The sequence below is a fragment of the Mytilus californianus genome, unplaced genomic scaffold, assembly GCF_021869535.1.
Source record: "Mytilus californianus isolate M0D057914Y unplaced genomic scaffold, xbMytCali1.0.p SCAF_10, whole genome shotgun sequence".
Lineage (NCBI taxonomy): Eukaryota > Metazoa > Mollusca > Bivalvia > Mytilida > Mytilidae > Mytilus > Mytilus californianus.
Window position 1 is genome coordinate 8,199,634 of NW_026262582.1, and position 12,401 is coordinate 8,212,034.

The 12,401-nt window shown below is 30.5% G+C and overlaps 1 protein-coding gene across 1 annotated transcript in view; it reads right to left on the minus strand.

Annotated features, from left to right (window-relative positions):
• LOC127717552 (uncharacterized) overlaps nucleotides 1-12,401 on the minus strand; it is an 89,073-nt gene that overhangs the window by 25,734 nt on the left and 50,938 nt on the right. The window contains exons 14-15 of the mRNA XM_052223235.1: nucleotides 8,660-8,764; nucleotides 2,883-2,987 (exon numbers count right to left, since the gene is read on the minus strand). Coding sequence (XP_052079195.1) covers nucleotides 2,883-2,987; nucleotides 8,660-8,764 — 210 coding nt within the window. The remainder of the gene's footprint in view (nucleotides 1-2,882; nucleotides 2,988-8,659; nucleotides 8,765-12,401) is intronic.

A 12,401-nucleotide genomic window follows, 5' to 3' on the forward strand; every position in this document is an offset into this window, starting at 1 on the left:
ATAAATAGGAAAAGTCAGATAGACCCGCAGTTATAATACAAATATTAAACTATAAGTTTCGCTCCTTAAATTCACACCAAAAAGCATTATTCCCGTTTGTATTATTACCTTTAAATGTTTTAACATTTATCAGAATGGTGTTTCATCAACTTAATATAAAATACAAACAACGTTTCAGCGTAAGAGAGACACAAAGCTGTGTATTTGCAGATGGAAGTATAATGGGCATCTGTATATGAGTTGTTATGATTGGCTGTTTTTGTTAGCATTAACCGTGATTGCAGCAAACTGATGATGCCAACAACTTTGTAAGCACTAAGTAATGGTTCTTATCTGGTTTTAGAGATTAACAGTTGATTCAGAAAGAAATGTTTTGGTTTTCATTCAGTTTTATTATTTGTACTGGAATTTCTGGAAAAAGGTGCTGTATATTATAAACACATTTTAAATTTTTCAAAGTGCGCTTGATAAATGAACATTCATTTCTTTCCTAAATCTTTTTCCTGATTTTCATATATCATCTTAATATAGAAAAGACAGAATCTGTGATAATGCTGATATCTTACAAAATATAAAAGTGTCTGTCCTTGACCTTTGATCATGATTTCACGGAAATATTTTTACGACCGTGTAAAACAAAAAAGTACCGATGATAAACTTTCGAACACTATATGATGTAGCCGTCTGTTAGGTGCATTAAAAAAAATTGTATGGTCGATGTCAGTTCACTATTATCAATATTGGATAAATTTCAATGTTAAAGGAAATTGAAGAACATTTTAGGCCCTTTGTAATTTAAACATACAATAAAACATGATGACATCCATAAGCAATTGCATCAATCTCTAACCTTGTTTTCATTTCTTTTAATTATCTTTGTTTGTCTCGAAGAATACACTTAAGTTCCTCATATCTTTTGTTTAATGAGGACTGTGGTCCTAGTTTAAAGCTAACATAGACGACAAAGATATAAAAAAAGGATCAACCTAAATGTTTGACTATTAAATCAATTTAGATTATATCACAAATACTGTCTTTTTCAATCTATTGATAAAGCTTCCAAAAACAAGTAAAAGCTGGTGCCACCTAATGCTCCCAAAACTGCACATTTTGAGAGAAAATATTTTTATTTCAAGGATTCAAAAATACTAGTATGCTTGGCTTGATAAATAAACATGTACTATCATTGCTTATTTTTCACCTGAGTGTATAAATGTGTTGAAATTAATAGTGGACTAAAAGAATATAATGTCTTCTCTTCATCGGGGTCGCTAAATCATGGAAGTACAATATAATACTTCGGTTAAATAAACATTTCTTCGTAAACTATTTATATACTATAAAAGTAAATATAATATCAAATATTAAGGTGCATTTTACATTGTATCTCGGACTTTGTTGTCAAAATAGCAGCAAATACCAATTTTAAAGCATTTTGTTGTTCTCTTTTGTCTTTTTCTCATGCCGAATATTGTCATATTTTAACAAAGATTTAATATTTGGCACGTGGATGTATAGCATGTCACAATAACTGATGTATATCCGATTTTTTTTTATCTATATACATATAGGTAATTTTTATTCAGAGAATTGCCTATGGATGTATAGCCTTTTACTATGACATTACATCATATTTTTTGTGAGAAGATTGTCCAGTCTCAAATTCCTTGATTTATTTGCAGTGTACATACGAAAATTAATTATCTTTGAATTTGCCTTTTTTAGTGCCCTAATTATGAAAGAGTTAGCCTTTGCTTCATATCGTTTAATTTTTCTATTAGTTGTTTTTTGCTAAACTTGTCTTCTCTAGCTTCGTAAATATGGCATACTGACATGTTCCTATGACAAATACAGTCACTAGAAAAATACATAGAGGTTGGTTCGCTATCAAAAGTGGTTTATTGCACAGCAACATATGGACTCATATAAAACTCCATAACCATCTAATCTCCCCGTTTGTTAGATGTCTAAAAATGATGAAATTATTAATTTGATTACCTAGTTTAATTGTTGTTTTCATTATTACTATTTACCAGCTTGTATATTGTTGTTGTGAACTCCGACGGTACAGTCAAAACAGATTCCTTAATGAGAACGAGTCAAATTTTAAAGAGTTCTATTTGGAAGACATTAGAGCAAGCCTTGGTTTTCTTACTTCTCTACTTTGGGAGAGATACACAGTTACGAATCTGCATGCAAGAAATTCAACAAAATTTTACAAATTATATTCTAGTTTGACAAAATGTGTACTGTAGTTAAGATATTGATAGTGCTCGTTTTTTAGTCACGCAAGACATCAAGTTCCGCGTCTCGATCATTTTATATGTTGTATTGGTGAATATTTCCCGTTCGATCCTAAACACATTTTAAATATAAAATAAACACGTCATCAGGCTTTCTAATATAAAACGATATTATCTATTTTTCAATTATTCGGTGTCAGACTATTGGGGCGTCGGACTATTGGGGTGTCGGACCCATCGGGCGTCGGAATAATGGGTTGTCGGACTAATGGGGTGTCTTAATATCGGGGCTGCACCCCTTAATCTCTAGTCACTACACTTAAGATCCCGTCTAGTACTGAAACGTATTGTCATGACAAATATAAAAGATGAAAGTGGTTTTTCATTCGTTTGATGTGTTTGAGGATTTGATTTTGCCATTTGATAAGGGACTTTCCGTTTTGAATTTTTCTTGAAGTTTTTTTTTTGTTATTTTACTTTATACATGGTTAATGGCGAAGAAACTTAACTGATTACAATATATTAAATAATTCATGATACGAGGGAGTGGCGGTGACACCTCCTTTAAACCCAAACCACGGTCATGCAGACTACAAATCTATTTCTTTAATACCGTAAATATGCTATACTCAAACAAACCTGTTTTCAAATTCCTTCAGTTTCTTCTTTAAGCTCTGCAGTTTGTGCTTCAAATCAGCATTGTCTTTTTTCAATTTAACTTTTTCTTCTTTACTTAACATAACCCTGTCAAATTACAAATATAAATTGTACTGATTTTAAAATGCTTAATGCTTAATCAATTAGTTTTTAAGGCAAGGCTATCAAAAAGAATAAAAATTGGATCCGAAAGCATTCGGAAGATGTTTACATGAAATATTTCTATCAAATATAAGTATCACCATACTTGAAGTCAATCAGATATACGTAAGTGACCTGTGCCTTGTATATTTGCTCTATGGCTTTAAATTTCTTGCATATAATTGATATCTGCAAAAACTTCTTAAATAACTTCATTTTGAGATACCTGTCATAAAAAGATATTTTGTTTCAAGTTGTTTATACAAGTATGTTAATTTGGCAAGTATATTATGTTTTGGCAAAGGCCTTTGATTATGTCTAATTCTGCTGACAACTGTGTATGAAAAGGACTTTTTGGTCAGGTATGTTCATTTCAACATTCAACATGTTTTACATCAACTGAAAATGACATTACAACTAACTTTTCTGTTATGACGTGTCCAGATTGTATCACACTTTTTCAGCTGAGTAATTTTTCTGTTTTTTTTCTTATTTACATATTATTTCAACTAGTTCTATACAATACATTACAGAAAAACCTGAAAAAAGGGACACAAGATGCTAATATATATGTCCATGCTAATTTGTGTTGTTTTACCATCGTTGGTGCCCACTTTGTACATAAATATTGTTATACACTTGATATAATCATGTTTGCCAATGTATTCACTTCTTATAGTTTTTCATGGAGAATGTTCTTCAGTCTTTTATTTTCTCTATGTATTGATGATTTTTTCTTTATATATGATTTTAAGCTTTGAATTAAAAACTCTAATAAACATTCAAATAATTTCTAAAATCTAAATAAAAATGTAATGAAAACTGTTAATACTTTCTCGTTTCTACTTCAGACCTATATTTGACTTTGAGACCTATATTTGATTTCCTAAGGTCTATATATTTTGATTTTGAGACCACTATTTGACTTTTAGACCTACAGTTGACTTTTTGACATCTATATTTGACTTTGAGACCTACATGTAGAATTGACTTTATATCTCTATTTGACTTTGAAACCTATTTGAATTCTAGAAATCACTATTTGACCTCTTGAGATCTCTGTTTGACTTCTTGAGATATCTATAATCATGTTTGCCAATGTTTTCATTTCTTATAGGTTTTCATGGAGAATGTTCTTCAGTTCTTTATTCTCTCTGTGTTTTGATGATTTTGCTATATAGTCGATTTCAAGCTTAGAAATAAAAACTCAAATAAACATTCAAATAGTTTCTAAAATCTAAATAAAAATGTAATAATAACTGTGAATACTTTCTGGTTTTTACTTCAGACCTATATTTGACTTCTTGAGATATATATTTGATATATATTTGACTTTGAGACATATATTTGGCTGCTTGAGATCTATATTTGACTTTGAGACCTATATTTGACTTCTTAAAATCTTTATTTATCTTTGAGACTTATATTTAATTTCCTAAGATCTATATATTTTGATATTGAGACCTATATTTGACTTCATCAGACCTATATTTGACTTTGAGACCTACTTTTGACTTTTTGAGATCTACATTTGACTTTGGGACAAAAATTTGACTTTGAAATCTCTATTTGACCTCTTGAGACCTATATTTGACTTCATGTAACCTATATTTGACTTTGAGACCTAAATTTGACTTTGAAATCTCTAATTGACTTTGAGACCTATATTTGACTTTTAGTCATCTCTATTTGACTTTTTGAGATCTCTATTTGACATCTTGAGATATATATTTGACTTCTTGCAATCTCTTTTTGACTGTTTTAGATCATTTTTTGACTTTTTAGACCTATAGTTGACTTCTTGAGATCTACTTGATTTATATATTTGACTTCTTCAGACCAATATTTGATTTCTTTATTTGACTTTTTCAGACTTTATATATTTGTCTTTTTGAAATATATATTTGACTTTTTGAGACTTATATTTGTCTTTTTGAAATATATATTTGACTTCTTGCAATCTTTGTTTGACTTGTAGAGATCTCTATTTAATTCTTACGATCTCTTTTTTACTCTTTTAGATCTTTTTTGACTTCTTGCAATCTCTTTTGAATGTTTTAGATTTCCTTTTTTGACTTCTTGAGACCTATATTTGACTTCTTGAGATCTTTATTTAATTTCTTGAGATCTGTACTTGACTTCTAAAGACCTATATTTGACTTCTTGAGACCTATATTTGACTTCTATATTTGACCTCTTGAGACCTATATTTTACTTCTTGAAATCTATATTTGACTTCTTGAGACCTATATATGACTTCTATATTTGCTCTCTTGAGACCTATTTTTGTCTTCTTGAAATCTGTATTTTTCTTATTGAGATCTATACTTGACTTCTTGAGACCTATACTTGACTTCTGGAGATCTATGCTTGACTTCTTGAGATCTATATTTAAACTAATAATCCTAACTAAATGTCAAAAGTCAAGATTCATTCATACATATGCACAATGATAAGATTTAACAACAGATTGATCTCTAGCTTAAATATTTGTAGAAAATGGACTGATCTGGTTCCTAAATGTTACAGAGTTTTGATTGCGTTTGTAAAATCATTGAAAAATTATCAAAGTCTTAAGGACACCAATGACAGAATGAGAGGAACTAGTTGGATGTAGTAAACGAAATCAAACACATTCACATTTTATCATTTAAAACAAATGGAAAATGCCAGCATTACATTATGACTCTATCTTGGTTTGATCTCTTTCTGTATCTCCGTGTTCAACAAAGATAACCATCAATAATTAATTACTATGAAATGTTTGTAGCAACACTCTAATAAAAAAAAACCTTTCATAACCTGTTGCAATAAGTTACAGCGTTCACATTTATTAACAGAACAGATAATTATAATTACTCATTTAATCTCATTATCATGATCATTACATTATTCTGTTTACAATATTTTCACACTTTTAGTAAGAATTAAAGATTGAAATCTCTCATAGTAATTTTAGTTACTTCACAAATAAATAAATATGTCAAAAATCTTTAAACATCAAATGTCACTTATAAAGATTAAAAACATATAATTTTTCTAGACCTGTAAATCGCTTGATTTGAAAAACCATCTTTTTGTAAAAAAAAAGATAATTTTTAAATAAAATGATAAAATAAATGTAGTAGTCCAAATTAGCCTGGTAACAAATTTCATGTATTAAATGTATCAAAAGTCCGTTATCATTTACCTCTGATTAAAATCTGAATTTCTTTTGCTGCAGATTTTAAATTCTTTGTTTAAGAACTTCTGAAGTTATTTTTTAAATCTACTTATACCTGGAACCTTTTATGAAAAGTAACAATGATAAGAAAATGAATGCTTTCCTATATAAAGCAATATTAATACTGCTCTTGCAATATTCCAAATTTTTCACATAAAAAATTTAAATCCTAATCAAAGTTAACCGATAAAGAACATTACTTTTTCACCCATACTAGAAATCACCAAATTAATCACTTTAAAATCAGTTTTCAATATTTTAACACAAAATTATCCCTCGTAGAAATTACATAAAATAGTCTTTAAGACTCTTCCAATGTAATAGGGACAAATATTTCCAACAGTTAAAAGAAATTTGGAAGAACAAGTAAAGTCCTTTGTAATTTAAACCCACTTCAAACATGGAATCAAATATAAATCTCCCGGTTGATACCATAGTTGAGAGCTTGCGTTTTCAATCATGATTTCCTAGATAGAGAATGTTTGCTTACAAGGGTCCCAAACGGTGAGGTTGAAGTCATTACTTGACAATTTTTACAGATGCCATTGCAAGTTGTTGACGATTATGGCATATACGTTTCACAGTTGACAATGCATATGTTCAAATTGTTGTAACCACAATCCCGTCCTGTTTTCCTCAAATGTGACATTACAGAATAAGATTTATCACCCAATTTGTACGTACATGAAGAACATGATGGATGTCACATGTAGAGCATTTTAAATATCACTACATCCCATAAAGCATGACAATAGAGTCAAGTTTTGTGGAAATCAACCTAAGCATACAATTGGTGCACAAAATCTGATGCTTAAAGTCACATTACTCTGGACAAATATGATATTTGTTTTTTAAAACAAAAGGGAACTTCTTTTCATCAAATGGTCTACTTAATAGAACAAAATTAGTATCATATTCATTTTTCTTTTCTACTGTGTCGATCATTTTATATGAGTATACATTCAAACTTGATCTGTGTTTGGTGGTAATAAGCATTATGTATATGTTTCAGACCATTCGGTTAAGGCAAACTGAAGTCAGAGAACGGAAACAAATTTTGGGACGTACGTAATGACGGACGAACGTACAGATGGACAAGGGTAAACCTAAGAGTGTTGTGGGGAATCAAATTATTTTCAATTTGCCTCTATAGGTGGTTATCCTATTCTAAAAATGACTTCCCTGGTTACCACACATGCTGAAATGTATTTTGTCAAGTATTTAAATTTGTGGACTCAAGTAACCACAAATTTCGCGAGAAGTGGTATCCCATTACTGATTATCAATCCACAGTATTTATAACTCATCTGTTGCTGATACTTTGAAGGTTCAATCACAGTAATTTGCAATAGATTTGATTTTGTAGTTTGTTTTTTACTGGACATTTAGAAGATTTAAATTTTTGCTGACTTTCATAAAACACTTTTTGGGGAAAAGTGATCAAATAAAAGTACGTTAATTTTTAAGTTTCAATATCACGTTTCATTTGCCTGATTTTGTCCATGTCATCCATATACCTTGATTTTAAAGTGTCAATCTCCTGTTCCGATCGTTGTATTTTGTCCTTATCATCCCTCCACCTTGATTTTAAAGTTTCGGATTCATGCTCTGATTGCCTCATTTTTTCATTGTCCTCCCTACACCTTGATTTTAAAGTATCACTATCCTTTTCATATCGCTTTATGTTTGGTTAATCTTTGTCCCCCTTACCCTTGAACAAAGCAAACAACTCAGACTTTTCCCTCTCTTTGCTCTGAAGTTCTTCTCTCAAAAGAACTTGTTTAGTATTTAGGTTTCGCTAAGATTCGTTCTTCTCCCTCCGTTTCCTTTGCATTCTATTCTTGCTGAAATTCTTTCTTTCCTCAGTCTCTAGTTTATCATTATCATCCTTATATTTGGTGGAAATATTATCAGAGCCCATTCTATCCGATGTCTCTTTTGGTACCTATATGCATGGCAGTTTATTTTTTTCCATAAGGATACTTAATATTTGAGAGCCCAACTATGACAAAAACTGACAGCAAATAAAACCATGAAAGTTTGGTAAAAGTATGGCCTAAATATGACACCACAATTTAGGTTTCATAGCATTTGTGTGTCGATGACATTATGGGTAGAGGCTTTTGAAAAAATACAAATTATAGCAAACTTTTACTGATTTCAAACGCACTATTTTATTTTTCAAATTTTCAAAACAATTTTGAAATTTCTAGTTGTACAACAAAAAGTTGTTTTTTTTTTCATAGGAAATCAGTATGATTTAGGTAATCTTGTCTTCAGAGAGGGCTTTTCTATTGATTTGAAAGAGCCTTCGCTATGTTTTATAATACAATAGTCAAGGCAAAGGACAGTATTATTTTTATACACGGAGAAACCAAAAAGACTTTGATTCTACCTTGCTTCCAATCTTTTCACTTTTGATAGTTTGTCCTGGAGAATGTTCTTCAGTTCTTTATTTTCTTTGTGTAACGATGATTTTTCTTTGTTGTTGATTACAAGCCTAGAATTAATAAAATCAAATTAACATTAAAATAATTTTCTATATATCTAAATACAAATTAAATGAAGCCGTGCATGTACCTTTTACAAACACTTTCAAATTCCTGTGTTTTCTTGAGATCTCTATTTCACTTTTTTAGATCTGTATTGGCTTTTTGAGATGTATATTTGACTTCTTGAGATCTCTATTTGACCTCTTCTTGAGATCTCTATTTGACTTCTTCTTAAGATCTCTATTTGACTTCTTGAGATCTCTGTTTGACTTCTTGAGATGTATATCTCCCTGCTTGAGATCTATATTTTCCTTCTTGAGATCTCTATTTGACTTCTTGAGATCTATATTTAGCTTCCTGAGATCTCTGTTTGACTTCTTGAGATCTATATTTCCCTTCTTGAAATCTCTATTTGACTTCTGGTGATGTCTTTTTGAATGTTTTAGATCTCTTTTTGACTGCTTGCGACCTATAGTTGACTTCTTGAGATCTCTATTTGATTTCTTGTGACCTCTATTTGACTTCTATATTTGACTTCTGTATTTGACCTCTTAAGACCTATATTTGTCTTTTTGAAATCTATATTTGACTTCTTGAGACCTATATTTGTCTTCTATGTTTGCTCTCTTGAGACTTATATATGCCTTCTTGAAATCTATATTTGACTTCTTTCAATATTTACATAACTTCTTGAGATCTATATTTCATCTATATTTGACTTCTTGAGACCTATATTTGACTTCTTGATATCTATACTTGACATATTCAGATTTATATTTGGCTTTTTGAGATCTATACTGGACTTCTTGAGATCTACATTTGATCTATATTTGACTTCTTGAGACCTATATTTGACTTTTTGTGATCTATATTTGACCTCATGAGATCTATATTTGACTTCTTGAGGTCTATACTTGACTTCTTAAGACCTATATTTGACTTCTTGAGACCTACATTTGTCAACTAAGTACATTTTATTTATCCTGAATTTAGTCATTTTTCTTCACAAATACAGGTTTATAAATACTAGTTCATGAAACCTTTTATGAAAAGTAACAATGATAAGAAAATGAATGCTTTCCTATATAAAGCAATATTAATACTGCTCTTGCAATATTCCAAATTCTTCACATTAAAATTAAAATCATAATCAAAGTTAACCGATAAAGAATATTTCCATTTGACGTATACTGGAAATCACAAACTTGATTGCTATAAAATCAGTTTTCAATATGTAAACACAAAAATTATCCCTCGCAGAAATTTCAGTAAATAGTCTTTAAGACCCTTCCAATGTAATGTGATTAACATTTTCAACAGTTAAAAGAAGTTTTGAAGAACATGTAAAGTCCTTTGTAATCTAAACCCACTATCAAACATGGAGTATGAATCTTCCGATTGCACGATAGTCAAGAGCTTGTGATTTCATGATTTGCTTGATAGATTAAATTGCATACAAAGAGTCCAAAACGGTAAAATAGAAGTCATTCCTTGAATTTTTTACATATGGCATTGCCTGTTGTTGACGATTATGGCAAATAAGTTTCACAGAGGCCAAAGGATATGATGATCAAATTGTTGTAAACACAATCCCGTCCTGTTTTCCTCAAATGTGACATCACAAAAATAAGATTTATCACCCAATTTATACTTACACGAGGAACATGATAGATGTCAAATGTTGAGCAGGATCTGCCTACCTCTCTGGAGCACCTGAGATCAACCCTAGTATTTTCTTGCGGTTTGTGTTTCTCAGTCTTTACTTTTCTAAAAGTTTAGAATTAAAAGCGGATGCATTTGATTACTTAGTATTTTAAATGTCACTACATCCCATAAAGCATGATAATAGTGTCAAGTTTTGAGGAAATCAATCTAAGCATACAATTGGTGCACGAAATCAGAAAAATAGCCTGAAATATGATGCTTAAAGTCACATTACTCTGAAAAAAATATGATATTTGATTTTTTTAAACAAAAGGGAACTTCTTTTCATCGAATGGTCTATTTAATATAACAAATTAGTATCATATTCATTTTTCTCTTTTACTGTGTCGATCATTTTATATGAGCATACATTCAAACATGATCTGTGCTTGGTGGTATTAAGCATTATGTATAAGTTTCAGACCATTTGGTTGAGTCAAACTATAGTCAGAGAACGGACACAATTTTGGGACGTACGCAATGACTGACGGAAGTACAAATGGACAAGGGTAAACCTTAGAGTGGTTTGGGGAATAAAATGTTATTCAATTTGCCTCTATAGGTGGTTACCGTATTTCTAAAAACGACATCCATGGTTACCATACGTGCTGAAATGGGACAGCCGTCAATAAAAAAATGTATTTTGTCAAGCATTCAAATTTGTGGTCTCATGTAACCACACATTTTACGAGAAATGATATCCCATTACTGATTATCAATCCACAGTAATTATAACTCATCTGTTGCTGATACTTTAAAGGTTCAATCACAATAAGTTGCAATAGATTTCATTTTGTAGTTTGTTTTTACTGGACATTTAGGAGATTTAAATTGTTGCTTACTTGCATAAAACATGTTTCAGGGAAAAGTGATCAAATAAAAGTACCTTGATTTTAAAGATTCAATATCACGTTCCATTTGCCCTCTTTTTGTTATTGTCGTCCCTATACCTTGATTTTAAAGTTTCAATCTCATGTTCCAATCGCTGTACTTTGTCATTATCATCCTTCCACCTTAATTTTAAAGTGTCAAATTCACGTTCCATTTACCTCATTTTGTCATTATCATCCTTCCACCTCAATCTTAAAGTGTCAATTTCACGTTCCATTTACCTCATTTTGTCAATATCATCCCTACACCTTGATTTTATAGTTTCAATTTCATGTTCCGATTGCCTCATTTTGTCATCGTCATCCCTACACCTTGATTTTAAAGTTTCAATATCCCTTTTATATTGTTTTATGTTTTGTAAATCTTTGTTCTCCTTATCCTTGAACAAAACAACTAACTCAGACTGTTCCCTCTCTTTGCTATGCAGTTCTTCTTTCACAAGAACTTGTTCGGTATTTAGGTAATGATAAGATTCTTTCGTCTTCCTCAGTACCATTTGCAATTCTATTCTTGATGATTTTTTTTTCTTTTCTCAGTCTTTCAATAGCATCCTTATATTTGGTGGAATTATTATCAGAGATCATTCTATCCGATGTCTCTTTTTTGTACCTATATGCATGTCAGTTTATTTTTTCCATAAGGTGTATGATACTTAATACTTGAGAGCTCAACTATGACAATAACTGATAGTAAATAAAGCATGAACGTTTGGTAAAAGTATTGCCTATTTAGGATACCAAAATTTAAGTTTCAAAGGATCGTTTGTGTCGACGACAATATGGGTAGAGGCTTTTGAAAAATTACAACTTGAAGCATACTTTCACTGATTTTAAACCCACTACCTTATTTCTCAAATTTTCAAAAAATTTAAGAAATGTTTAGTTGTACCGGAATTTTTTTTTTCACAGAAAATCAGTGTGATCCAGGTAAACTTGTCTTCAGAGAGGGCTCTTGTATTGTTTTGAAAAATAGCCTTTATTATGTTTTATAATACAATACTGAAAGCAAAAGTCTGTATTATTTTTATACTTTGAGAAAGCAAAAAGACTT